This window comes from Megascapheus bottae, chromosome 10 (genome assembly GCF_031878675.1).
Source record: "Megascapheus bottae isolate mThoBot1 chromosome 10, mThoBot2.hap1, whole genome shotgun sequence".
Lineage (NCBI taxonomy): Eukaryota > Metazoa > Chordata > Mammalia > Rodentia > Geomyidae > Megascapheus > Megascapheus bottae.
In genome coordinates, this window is record NC_143518.1 from 20939672 (window position 1) to 20953984 (window position 14313).

Sequence of the window (14313 nt, forward strand, 5' to 3'; positions counted from 1 at the left end):
TGAATACAGGTAGTTCCTTCTTTCCAGGACAGATAGCTCTTTGCTTTAGCAGACCCCTCCTTGCTTGAGGCTGTGACAGTATAGGAAGCAGACACCAGCTTAGCTCATCTTTCACATGCTTATAGAAAAGTTTGCTAGCTCTTCAGTCTGGTCCGAGTGTTTTTTCTCTTTCACTCTAACTCCTGTACTTTTAATGAAGTATTGTTTAGGAAACCATGTTAAACACCAGGCCTCTCGTTAGAGTCTTGTCAGTCATGAAGTCAGGTATCTCCTTTAGCACCACTGTTGTTGGGGAACAGCAAGTGAATGCACTGTGTCTTTGTTTCCCAGCATCTGAGTAGGAATGATAATCACCTCCATGTGTGTAAGTATCTCTGAGATTTATGTATGCTTTATTCTCCTAAAAGAAGTTTAGAGAGCAAACTTCAATTTGCTTACATAGGAGAAAGAGCCAGGAAACAGCAGCTAGCCTGAAAGGCCCTGCATTTGGGACAGGTTGTCTGTATTTTCATTTTGCTACCAAAAGGAATAATGCTTAGTGGTCTTTTTCTTCCTGTTGCTAGTATCTGCTTCAATCTGTTGACCAGGCTATTTATTATTCTACTTGTTAACTTCAAAAACAATTTAAATTTAAAAAAATCTTTTAGGTAGACAAAGAAGATGCCATTCATCCAAGTAGTGCATGAAAACAGTGAATCTTGATCACTGTCCCCCTTTCCTCCCAGCCCCACCCTGGCCTTGATTTTCTTTTTTTTTCCTTTGGTCTTCAGAGGGGTTGACAATTTCATAAGGCAGATAATGAGCACATTTCTTTTTGGACAATGTCACCCCCTCTTTTGCTTCCTCAGTTTTCTTGATCTTGTAGGATTTGCATTGAATTTTATGACTGCATTCTCTCCCTCTCCCCTTTCTCTCCTTATGTGCCCCATAACTTTTGATTAAGCTCACAGCTTTGTAGTCAGACCTGTACTTAAACACCAGAGTGTGATGAAACAGTAATGAACACATGACAGCAACCGAGCGGCAGGATCCCTTCTCCCTCCTCCTTTTCTCTCCACTGGCTGTTTCACTAGAGAAATCAATGAAGACCTGACTTCTGTGAATAACCCAAGGGACACTAATTTGTTTTTATTATTAATTTATTTTATAGAGGTGATGTACAGAGGTATTGCATGAGTCAGGTAATGAGTACATTTCCTTTCATAGAGTGTCTTCTGTTCCCTCATTTTCTCCCAGTCCCTCTTTCCCATTTTCACCCACCAATTGTATAGTTCACTTCCACCAGTGTCCCGTGAGCTCTACTGCTGTACCTTTTCACTCTTTTCCTTTCCCCTCCTCCCAACCCTTCTGATGATGTACACTTGAATGTACCATATATAAGAAGACATAATCACCAAAAACTAAAATTTAAAAAAAGAAAGGAAGAAAGAAAAAAAAAACTTGTTTCCGTATCTTAAGTCATTTCAATATGTATATATTTTTATATAAAGAGACACTTAGGCATTGTGTCTTTGTGTTTCTTTCCTAAAAATATTCTCTTATGTAAGAGACATTAATGTGGTCATTTTTCTAAGGAATATTCTTTTGAGGGTTACTGATACATTTTTTAATCCTCTTTCCAACATTCTATAGTTCATCTTTTTAGGAAAGAAAACTGTTTTGAGAGAGAGGGGGGGAGGGAGGAAGGGGGAGGGAGGGAGGGAGGGGAGGGGGAATGGGGAAGAGGAGAGGAAAGGGGGTTGGGGATAGGGAGACTATTGCAGTTCTTTCAATGTCCCTCTGACTTTTTGAGGTAGCTCCTGAGCTTAGAAAGCTGATTGAAGCCTGGGAATATAGTATATGCTTACCATGCAGTAGGCCCTAGGTTGTATCCATGGCACCAAAACAAAATAAATTAAACCAAAACTACCTGTTTATAACTTTCACAAAAGCCTTGTGGTTACTCATTTCTTCTATGTTTGATACTTTACAGGAAGTGTGGGGAGAAACTGCATAGTCTGAGACTGCCTACCTAGTTCAGGCTCCTGAGAAGCTGAGGGAAATGGCTTTTAAAGACCAGGTCTGGGCTGTACTCGATTGTGCAACACTCATTTCCACTTGATGAGAACCCCACTGAGTGCAGTTTCTGAAGAGAGATGCCTGGGGGTGGTATAGATTTGAAGAGGCTGACAGAAAGCCTAAAGTAGACATCAAAATCAGTGTTGGAAATCACTCGAGAATGGTGAGAAGTGCAGAAATACTGAGGGAAGCTGGTCAGGGCTGGCCATAGGAAATATGTGAGATTCGGGGAGAGGGGAAGTAATTACCTTCCCTGCTTTTGCCCGGAAGAGTATGAACTAATAAATTACTGAAAAGGTTTTTTGCTTTTAAATTAGTTCCAGTCCTGGAGCTTAAACTCAGGGCCTAGGCACCGTCTCTGAGCTTTTGTGCTCAAGACACCTTGAATCACAGCTCCACTTCTAGCTTTTTTGTGATTAATTGCAGATAGAGTCTCATTGAAGTTCTTGTCTCGGCTGACTTTGAACTGTATTCCTCAGATAACATTCTCTTGAGGCTTCTAGCTACTGATATCTCACTTGCTTAGATTACTTGCTTGCCTGCTTTCTTTTCTCCCCTCTTTCCCCTCCCCTCCCCTTCCCCCTTCCTCTCTCCCCTCCCCTTCTCCCTTCCCCTTCCCTCTTTCCCCTTCCCTCTTTTTCCCTTCTTTCCCCTTTCCCTCTTTCCCCCCTTCCCTCTTTCCTCTTTCCCCCCTTCCCTCTTTCCTCCTTCCCTCTTTCCCCCTCCCCCTCCCCTTCCCTTCCCTCCTTACTTTATTTTTAGAAAGTTTTAGATTCACAGCAAAACTGAGGAGAAAGAAAAGCACAGGACTTCCCATATAACTCCTGTCCTCACTGTCACACCTACTTGCCGCCTCCTGTTTATATCTAACAATGCAGTTAAAGTCTATACTTTCATTCTTGGTGTTCATTTGTATTCTTTAACAAAAACTAGGATTGTTTTCCATCATACTATAATACAGAATAGCTTTATGATCCTAAGAATTCTTTTCTCTTAATTATTTGCATTGACATATATTGTTTGTACATTTGTACATATTCATGATGTACAGAGTGATGTTTTGATTCACCTTGCCTCAAAATCAACTCAAGGTAATTAGCATATTTACTACCTTAAAGGTGAGTCTTTTTATTTTTATTTTTTGGTGAGTCTTGGGGCTTGAACTCTGGGCCTTGGTATTATCCCCGAGCTTTTCAGCTCAAGGCTACTGTCCTATCTATCCCTTGAGCCACAGCTCCACTTCCCCTTTTCTAGTGATTAACTGGAGATAAGACTCTCATAGTCTTTAGTACCTGGGCTGGCTTTGAACTTCGATCCTCAGATCTCAGCCTCCTCAGTAGCTAGGATTACAGGCATGAACCACCATGCCCAGCTAATCTTTTTTTTTTTTTTTTTAATGATGAGTACATTCAGAATCTTCTATTTTGACTTATGTAATTCTTTTTTGTTAATTATATTCATCCTAGTGTAGCCTAAAACATCAGAACTTAATTCTTGGCTTCAAGCTACCATTGTCCTTGTTGACCAACCTCTTTCTTGTCCTTTCTCCCTACTTTATCCTCTTCCCTATCTCCTTCCCTCTAGTTGCTAGTAACCACAGTTATGTGCTCAGCTTTTCTGAGATTAGCTTTTAAGAATGCCATGTATGAGGCGATCACATGGTGTTACCTTTCTGTGCCTGACTTAACAAAATGTCCTCTTGTTGATGCTGTTGAAAATGATAGGATTTCCTGTTTTGATGGCTGAAATAGTAATCCACCAAGCCCATGTGCCACATTTTCTGTGTCTTGGTAAAAATTTAAACTTAGGCCATATCTTATTTGTTGTGGATAGTGCCACGTGAACATGGGAATATATGTCTTTTTTACCATGTTGAGTTCATTTCCTTTCTACTCAGAAGTGAGATTACTGCATTAGAGGGGCTACGTTTCATTTTTTTCAGAACCTCAACTATTTTGCATTGTGCTTCTACTAATTCATATTCTCCAAAGTACAATATGTTTCTGTTTCAGTCCCATCATCTGTTCTTGTTTATCTTTTTGATCATTGGAATGAGGTGGGACTATAGGGGACAGGTTAGCCCAGCTCATTGTGGGGTTGTTTTTTGTTTTTAATTATAGCTTCCATTTGCATTTCTCTTCGTCCCTCCCACCCTCCTAAGCCCTGGCAACACTGATCCAACCACGTTACTCTGTGTAGTTTTTGTCTTTTCCAATATGCATGTAGTTGGAATCATAGTATGTGGAGTCTTTTCAAATTGGCTTATCTCAGTAGTGCATGTGAGTTACCTCCTTTCTCTTGGCTTGATAGTTCATATTTTTTTTTTTAGTACTGGATAATATTCCATTATTTGAATATACCATAGGTTATAGTCATTTCCTCTTATCTAGGAGTTCTAAGACCTTTATTAGATAGGACCAAACCCTACATATTCTGAAATTTTTACAGTATGTGTGTATATATATATATATATATATATACCTCAGAAAATTTATGAGTTACAGTAAAAGATTAGGAACAATCTAGCAGAATAGTAAAGTAGAACAATTGTAACTGAATTGTTTTCTCAAGTGGCTATAGCTACTCCTATACAGGAGTTCCTGTCGCTGTACATCCTTCACCAGAGGTTAGTATCTCATCAGTGTTTTGGCTTTTAGCTCTTCTGTTTACTCAAGGCTGGTGCTCTATTGAGGCACCTCCACTTCCCCTAAGACATGTGATGTGGAACATTTTTTTATATGTCTACTTGACATCTGTTTACCTGTGATGAAGTATCTGTTTAAGTCTTTTTCCCTTGTTAAAACCAGATTGTTTTATTACTGTTGAAGTTTTGAAGTTCTTTGTATATTTTGGGTAAGTCATTTATCAGATGGATCTTTTGGAAATATTTTATCCCAGTGTGTGGCTTGTCTTGTATGTATGTATGTATGTATGTATGTATGTATGTATGTATGTACGTGTGTGTACGTGTGTGTGTGTGTGTGTGTGTGTGTGTGTGTGTGTGTGTGTGGCTGTGGCTGTGGTATCAGTTTTTTTTTCAGATTTTTTTATTGTAATTAATAGAAGGGTTACAGTATATTCACCAGATAGAGGGTGCATTATTTCACATACATCGATACCCTTTCTCATGTCTTGGTCCCCATTTCCCGCTCCCCTGTGGTATCAGTTTTGAATAGTTTTTGGTGGTATCTTAACAGTCCTCACTAATACCAGAATGTGGCAGGGGTGGTTCTTTCCCCTCTCCCAGGTTGGTTAGGCTCAGATAAACCCAGACACCTACACCATAGTAAAATAGTTTAGCTGGTAGGCCAGTCTTGTTAGGAGCAGAATGCTCTGGCATAGACTAGTACACAGTGAGCCTCCATCAGTTCTTCAATTATCATTTAGGTTCCCCTATCCCAGCTCTGGTTCTGAAAGGTAGGAGTTGCTAGGGTGTTGGGGGTATTCTACTCTTAAGTTGTGAATTTCATGTTCACCAGTTTTCTTCTCCATTATTGAAGACAATAGTCCATTCTTTGGCCTTCCTTCTTTGATGGATCTAAGAGAAATCTGTTGATTTTTCAGTTTACTTAGATTTTTATTTGTTAAGATAGAGTGATAAATTTTCTGAGATCTTTCCATGCTATGCAGGAAACTAGAAATCCAGTTCATTTATCAAAATCTTTTTATTATCTTTAAGTAGTACAAATGAGTTGCCATTCACTGAAGCAGTTTATGGATAAGTTAAAGCCTCTTATTCCTAGTAGTTAAATTTCATTTTTATAAGCTGGTGAAACTGTCAGTCTGCCCTTGGGAAGACCCTAGGACTCCCCTGTAGCAACACTGCTTGTCCTTTCTGTATCTTCTCCACCTGAAGGAAACATGCCACTCATAGGTGGCATCCTCTGTGCCTCAAGCGTGGGCCCTGCACAGCATGTGGTGCAGTCTTGTGTTATCTGACTCACACCATAGTCCTTTGAGGTGGCCATGGAATTTGGGGACTGCTGTCAGTGTTGTGGGCTAGAGCAGGTCTCCCCTGGGCCTGTCTATGCCCTTCTGTCCTGTGGGGCCTCCCCGCTATCAGCCATTCAAAGGGATTCTGGCCACATTGTGTCCTTGTGCCTGCTGTTCAACATCATTGGTAGACAGGTTTCGGAAAAGACATTTGGCTTCCATTTCCAGATGAGCTGTATAACTTACTTTAACACGGTTACTGGTGAAGTCATCTTACTGGAGCAGGTGTGATGTGAAATTACTCCCGCTCTCTCACCGAAGCTCCCCTCCTGCTGTTCATATCCTGAAGTGACCAGCTTCATCTTCTTTCTGCCTTTCTGGAGCTCCCATTGAGAAAAGAATGTGATCCTTGTTGAATCACAATGACTTGACTTCAGCGAGAGATTAATGCAGACAGACTTTGATCTGTAATTCCAACACCAGCATCTTTTCTAGGGATTCACCAACCACCAGCAGAAAGCTGAGATCTCTGGAGTTTGATGAAAGTTGTGGGACTCAGAGCATGTAATTAGTATGAGGCACATTTTGGGGGGACTGGTAGCTGTAAAAGTGAATGACACGCAGGTCAAGGGCAGAACAGTAGAGTAGTAGGCCTGGGTAGTTCAAGATTCTGCACCCCTGTCATTTACATGCTCTGCCCTTTTCTGCTTCAGGGGCCTTGTCTGAAATCCCGTTTATCTGTGTGTCTGGGAGTGCAGAGTCCTGGGAGGCTAAATCTTCATGTCCTGCCTTCCAGATCGCCGCCAGTGGTGTGCCATAGCCGTCCTCCTCGCAGTCCTGTTGGTGGTGTTGATTCTCTTCCTCCTGCTGTGACGTGCCTGCTGCAGCCTCCTGCGCACGCGTGGATGGAGGGAGGGGAGAGGAGCAGCAAGCACACTCCATCCTCACATTCCTCTCTCAAAAACGTGCCTCCGTGCTCACCTTCCACAACCGAGGCTGCTCTTCTCTCCCAGTGCTGGAAGAGATGACTGCACTCCTGCCTGGGTGACAGCCACAGCCTGCCACCTGCTTTGTCTTGAGGACAGCCAACCATGCTTAGTCTCACTTGACCTCCACCCCTGAGGAGGGACTCAGTCATCCAGGTGAATTAGACCCAGTAGTGTGCTGTTGCTCAGCCTTTTGTTTCTGGCATCTCTTTTCTTCTGTTCAGACAGGCGCTGCAGGTCCCCTCAAACTTGTCAAGCATTCGTGAGGCTGGGCATGTTCAGTTCATGCTGTAGGCTTCTTAGCTGGTCACCGGTGAGCAGTTCATGACAGAAAATGTAGTTCTGGTTTTAGAGATAAGAGCAGAGATTAACTTGCTTTTCCATGTGCACTTTTTTAGTGGTAGAAATGGCTATGGGGAAATAGTGAAGCACTATGGCACTTGCACTACAGCCAGAGGTTGTAGTGGCCAGGAATGGAGAAGACTGGCTGAACCTGCAGTGACATAGTTCAGGGACAGCGGGTGAAGTTGCTGGAGGTCAAGGCCAGACCTGCTGACTTCATGTTACTGTCCCAAGGCATTCTCCCCAGTGGTGCAGCCTGTGGATTAGGGTGACCCTGAAATATATTGTTGCTGAACTATGCAGTAACACAGCAGATAGGCTGGGATCCTGGATCTCCCTCCTGTACACTCATTCCTGTGGCTCTGCGCAAGGAGGAGTGGTGAATGACTTTACTACATTTCTACAAATTCTGTCATGAGACAAAAAGGCTAGTCTGGATCAGACTTCTCTTCTCCTGGGAGTAATGGCAAAAATACAGTAAGTGAACTTGATTCTTTCGTTCCCTAAGGTGACAGCTTGACCTTATCATCCATTCATATAACTGAGCCAGTCCACATTCAATGATCGATGCTTTAATTGAGTTTTGAGTAGCTGAGACACTAAACTTCAAGCTTCTGATGATTTTAAATGCCTCACATGTGCACATGTACATAGGATATTTTTATAACTTCCCTGATACTGAAGTAGTAGTTGGACCCAGAGCCAGAGCTCAGCGTTGGAGGCTGCCGTCTGTCCTCACCATTGTCTTTTGCACTTGGAAAGAGCAGCAGTATCTGGACAGAGTTTGAATTTTGGCTTTTCCTTTCCTTGTCCTTTTGTGTATTCCTCAGCACGCTAACCTTTTTTGTTGTTTTGTTTGTATTTCCTGTGGTTTTGTTTCTGGGTTTTGCTTTTCTCCTGTTTTTGTGATTTGCAATGATGTGCTTGCCTAGCTAACTTTTGAATTGCACTTTTTAATAAATATTTGTAACAATTTTTTAAAAGAAGGATATTTTATCTTGCTTAGGTTCATGGTAGGTAAAGAAATCTGCCTGTTGATGAAGTGAAAGCAGATTTGTAAAGCTGAAAGGATGGTTGACATCCATGTTTACACTGATGTTTGATACATAAATAAGTTATTTCTTTTCAAATCAGAAATAAAGTGAATACTACAAAGGGCTTCAAATGTAGAGTACTAGGTTCTTTATGTTTTGCAAAGTCTATAGACATATATATATATATACACATACATATATATATATTATTGTCATCTATAAATTTAGACCAGAAATGGTCTTTAGATTTGCATTAAAGTATAGATATGTTTTGTTACAGATAAATGTGGACCATATCTAAGTACTGTAATTCACACTCTACAGGAATCAACTTATATCTCAAAGAATTAAAATCACCCCATTTAAAAGCCATGCTATTGTCCTGCCATTACCAGACCGTGTATCATTTGGGCCTGTTTAGAACATGCCTAGTGATTACGGAGAAGATTCTCACATTAGCTCACAGTCTAATTTTTGTGACCCGCCCCCCAGGCTTAATTTTGTTTGGACTATTTTGAATTACCGTGTTTCTCTCATTCATTTAAGGTATTTGCTAAGCTATGGCTATTGTAGACCTGACTAGGCCAACACTAGATAGGGAACTGTTTAGAGAAAGTCAGCTTCAATTGTGGGTGTCCTTCCATTAGCCCTCCCACTCATGTCTGGGCTGTCTTAGTCCCAGCCTGGTTTTCTGCATGCCTGGCGGTCGCAGAGGGAGACTTCATTTGAAGGCCCTTCTCCACTCAGGCTCAAAACTAGCAGCCAGAGAACATGCCAGGGGCCTCCATTTATTTTTCAGGACAAATACTTGTTCCTCTGTGATCCAGGGGATATAAATGATCCCGTCACCTTCTGTGTCCTGGAATGGGGAGAAAGGAGAGATGGCCCATGCTTCTTCTGAATGCTCCTGGTACCAGCTGCAATTTCCCCTGTCACCTTCTGCTCTGAGCCTCATGTTCATCATTTTTAAAGAACTGGCAGAATGTGATGGATAACAGAGAGAGCTCAATGTATGTTTACTAGAACATTTTAACTGATTTAGGGGCAGCGGGGGAGGTGGCGAGCGAGATAAGAAATGATCCATTCAGAGACTTTTGCCAGAGATTGAATCCAACTGGAAATCCAAAATACCTTTAGTTTTCAGACCTACATTTGGTTTTGTCTTTGTTTGGCCTGAAAAAAAATCACAATTCTATGTATGCTTTGGACTTTTTGGCAAATGGAATTATGCACTGTGTGTGTGTGTGTGTGTGTGTGTGTGTGTGTGTGTGTGTGTGCGCTGTAGAGAAAGCTAAAGTGAGATAGGAGTATCTTCCATAATTTCAGAATTCACACCAGTACTGAAGGGGAAACTTGGTAACTTGCCCATTATTCTCTGCTTTTAGCCAGAGTTAAACAGACTGATGGGTCTGCTAGCCAACAACTTGGCAACTTGTACTCCTTCTCACCTCGTGAGATTAAGGGCTGTGAAAAGAAATCTAGTCTTAACTCCAACAGAAATCTGTCTCTGTTAAGTGTCTTACCTTCTGTAAGTAAAGGTGGCAGAGCCAAAATTTTTCTTTCAGTTGTTTCCCTGGCTGTAAAGTGAAACTACAGGGGCACCTATTTCCTGTTACTTTTGAAAACAAATTCATAGAATTTGAATGATAAATAGGAATGTGCTTTAACTTAGTGGACTTCATATTGTTTGTATCACAAGATGAATCTAAACAAACGTGGCCTATCCAAAAAGCAAATTCTAAACTATGAAATGAACGGCTTCTCGTTTTTGCTATTTTCCTCTTGCTGGCATATCCTTCCCTTCCAAGTTATTAAAAAAGAGTGTTCTGCCTGAGCTAGTGGCTCATGCTATAATCCTAGCCATCATGAGGCTGAGACTTGGAGAATTTTGATACAAAATCTGCCTGGGCAGAAAACCCATGAACCACCTCCAAATGAATCAAAAAAAGCAGGGCAAACAGAATGGCTCAAGTGGGACAGCACTGGCTGAGCTGGTTAAAAGTGTATTCTTTGGGCCAGGCGTTTGGCCTAGTGGTGGAGTGCATGTCTAGCATGCACAAAGACCCGGTAGAAAAACTGGAAGTGGTGATGTGGCTCAAGTGGTAGAGCTGTAGCCTTGAGACAGCTCAAGGACAGTGCTCAGGCCTGGGAAAAACGAACAAACAAACAAAAAAAGTGTATTCTTTGCTCATCAAAAGTAGAGAGAAGGTAAAACCCAGGGTTCCTGTCACTGTGCACCTTCCCTCTGATCAGTTCCTGAAACCAGCCCCCAGTGAGGGCCAGTGCCAAGTTACAGGAGACCCAGAACTCACTCCTCTGGGAATTTTGCCTTGAATAGGGTAAGTTAGTTAACCTTGTTGGCCTGGTAAGAACAGGTCATCTTTCTGAGCTATCCTTAGTCAGTTCCTACCCTTCATAATATTCACTTAAATTTGAAGTGGTCTTATTCTGTGGGGACCACATCAGTTTGTTGTATGGATACCAGCGTCACCTGTTTACTTGATAATGCTCTTTGAAAAGCTGCTGTCTGGTGTTAAAGTTGGAAAAGAGAGTTAAGTGCCTGATGATAGAGTGGGTAAAACTCCAAAAGAGCAGGCCTCTGATTATCACCTTGGCAGGCTAAGACCCCCATGGTGGGGGCAGGGCCTCTTGTGCTTAAAACTCTAACCGCCATCCTACCACAAAGCAGAGAGCCACTAACTTGTGCTTAGCTCCTTACCACAGCTTTGTGATGCTTTAACATTGTTTTTATTTTATTTATTTATTTATTTATTTATTATTTTTTTTTTTTTTGCTAGTCCTGGGCTTGAGCTCAGGGCCTGAGCACTGTCCTTGGATTTTCTCAAGGCTAGAGCTCTACCACTTGAGCCTCAGCACCACTTCTGGCTTTTTTTCTATGTATGTGGTACCGAGGAATCGAACCCGGGCCTTCATGCATGCTAGGCAAGCACTTTAACCACTAGGCCAAACTCCCGGCCTTAACATTGTTTTTAAAATTTTTATAAAGGTGACTTACAGTTACATAAGTCAGGTAAAGAGTACATTTCTTTTTTGAACAACATCCCCCCTTCCCTCAGAGAGTATCTCTGAGTTTTTCCCTCCTGTTCCCCACACATATGATGCTTTTTGGACATACCCCAAGGCTCTGAAAGTTACATGGCTGCTAATAACTAGATAGCCTTGGAAGTTCTTCATCTATTAGTCTCATTGCTGTCTGTTTACAGAGAGCTGAGAAACAAAGAAAATTACTTTCCTCTGCTCTGAACCTCGGTGCCATTTTCATTTTGACAAAAACTTTGTCCAGGAATGTTTCTCACATGGCTATGTAAATGTATGTATGCCCAGTGATGGACCCATTTGCCTGCTCTGCAAGAACATTTCACGGACATGGTTTGCCAGCTGCAGCCAGATTTTTGTGGAAAATACTTTACCAATTTGTGGTGTGTGTGTGTGTGTGTGTGTACATGTATGTATATGTGCTAGTCCTGGGGCTTGAACTCAGGGCCTGGGCATCATCCCTGAACTTCTGCTCAATGCTAGAACCACTTGAACCACAGCTCCATCTCTGGCTTATTTTTGTAGTAGAGGGGATAAGTGTCTCACAGACTTGCTACTCAAGCTGGCTTCAAACTCTGATGCTCAGATCGCAGCTTCCTGAGTAGCTAGGATAACAGGTGTGAGCCACTGGCACCAGGCTCTTCACTGCCCCCCCCCCCCCCCACACACACATACTTTTTGAATCCAGAGGCTACTCAGTTATTCAGAGGATTTTGAGAATGTGATTGCCTAGCCATGTGGTTTTCTGCCAAAACCTTGGACCCTGTTCTCTGGTCTTGCTGGAAGTTTTTAGTAGAGCATTTTGTCAGCCTTGGGGGCAGGACCAGGTCTGGCCTGTTCTTTTCAGCACAGCAGAAAGTAGACAGAGCTGAAGTTTCACTAGTTAGTGAATGACAAATGTGCCCCTGCCGCTGATGTTAGTACTGGGAACAATGCCTGTGGGCTAAAGTAAGGACCACCAAGAGGCTCACTGATGAAGTTTGGGGACTGCTTTTTGTGGGACGTGGGGGTGGGTGAGGCTGGGCATACAGCCCACAGCCTGTTACCACTGAGGACTACATGCAACCCCTGGAAGTGCTTTTTTTTAAAGCTCCCTGTGATACATAACTGCTTTGGGCTTTGCTGCCACTTTGCCCATCCAGATGTGAGCAATGGCCTAGAAGCCATCTAGAAAGGGATTAAGAAACCAAGCTATAAGGTTTTTTCCAAGTGGAAATAGCTTTCCCTGGCTTATTTATCAGAAGTTAGTAAAACTGAGAAATACAATATATGATATATAGCAAAACTCAGCAGGGATAAAGTGCCTTTTTTTTTTCCAAGGATAGACTTTACTGTATTAATTTTAAAGGGCACGCTGACAAGGGTTAGGATTGAAACCAACATCTGGGTGGCTTCCAGGTGGTTCCTCCCCTCTACTTATGCAAGACCTGGAACTAGACGTGTATGTCCTTGGGCTACAGTTGATTTTGTTGTTGTTGTTGTTTACTTTATTTGTAGACAGTGTGCTTTCCCTGAACTCTTGCTCAAGGCTTGTGCTCTACCACTTTGAGCCCCAGCTCCACTTCTGGTTTTCTGATGGTTAATTGGAGATAAGAGTTTATTGGATTTTCTTACTCAGGCCTGCTTCAACTGCCATCCTCAGATCTCAGCCTCCTGAGTAGCATTTCAGTAGTACCACACCAATGAGCCACTAACACAGTGCTTCTAGTTATTCTCACTAATGTTCATTGAGAATCTGGTCTGCTGGCAGGTTTTTAACCAAGGCTGTACTATAGGGAGAACAGTTATTTAGAACTGTGGACCTATGTCTGACTCAGCTCCCTGAAGAGAACAAAGATGCTAGTCTAATTTCAGTGTTTGCAGGCAGATGTGTCACTGAGCTTTCCTCCTACCTGAGACCAGGTAGCACATAGCTGAGGAGAGGAAGAACCTCACAGCAGCTCTGAAACTTAGCTGAGGATGGAAGCCTTGGACTAGAAGTGCCTAAGATAAAGCATGGATACCCAGTTGCTTTGGATTTGACCATGTCTGAAACCTTGTAAGCCCACTGTAGAATCAAGACATCTAATCCAGGACCAGACTGGCCTCACTGGTAACATGTTTTAGAGATTTTGTTTATTTGACCAGAAATAAGCAAGCCTTTTATTCTGTAAACAGAGAAAGGCCTGGAGACTCTGAGGCGCCCAAGATGGGAGCTTTTATCATGGCCTGCATTCTTTGTCCTTAATTTAGTGCCAGGCATGATGGAGACTGGTGACCTCCGGGACCGCAGGCCTGGAGCTAGCTCTCGTAGGAAGCCTTTCTGGTCCCCAGGTGCAGTAGGGCCTCCTCCTGTGGGCTTTCATTGTGACCCTTGGCACACTGGCGCATCTTTTTTCACAGCTATAGCTTTCTGTATTGTGGGGATGTGGGCACCCCGAGGGCTATCTAGACCTGGCCCCTAGCCAGAGCTGTGAGGACAGCTCCATGTGGTGAATAAGAGTTTGGGCCCAGGCTGCGGAAGGGGGAGACAAAGACAGGCCCAGTGGGCCACTGAGCATCCGCAGGAGAGTCCCCCAGATATCCTCCGGGACTAGCAGGGCAGCTGTTAAACCCTGGCTCCATGGGTATAATATCTGAGCCAGACCCAGCAGTCCCTTCCTTAGGGCCCAACACTCTGACCTGGCCAAAGCCACAGCCTGTGAGAGCTGGGCAGAGCTGCTTGCCAATGAAGGCTGTTGCCATTTCTAAGCAGGTGCTTTGGCTCCATAAGAAAGAGAAACCATTGAGGATAACAGGGAAGGAAGAATGGACTTGGATCACTCCAGAACTAGCCTGGAGATTGGGGGCGGGTAGGGGGTTGTGCAGATGCTCTGGGTAGTTGTTGCCAGGTAAGTCTGATACATAATTCAGGCTCCATACCC

The 14313-nt window shown here is 42.9% G+C and overlaps 1 protein-coding gene across 2 annotated transcripts in view; it reads left to right on the top strand.

Moving 5' to 3' along the window:
- Positions 1 to 8670, top strand: part of Stx6 (syntaxin 6) — a 42548-nt gene extending 33878 nt beyond the window's left edge. For both annotated transcript variants that reach the window (XM_090340310.1, XM_090340312.1), the window contains one exon: positions 6788 to 8670. In XM_090340310.1, the coding sequence (XP_090196436.1) occupies positions 6788 to 6864 (77 nt within the window). In that variant the 3' untranslated portion in view covers positions 6865 to 8670. The remainder of the gene's footprint in view (positions 1 to 6787) is intronic.
- Positions 8671 to 14313: the final 5643 nt, after the last annotated feature.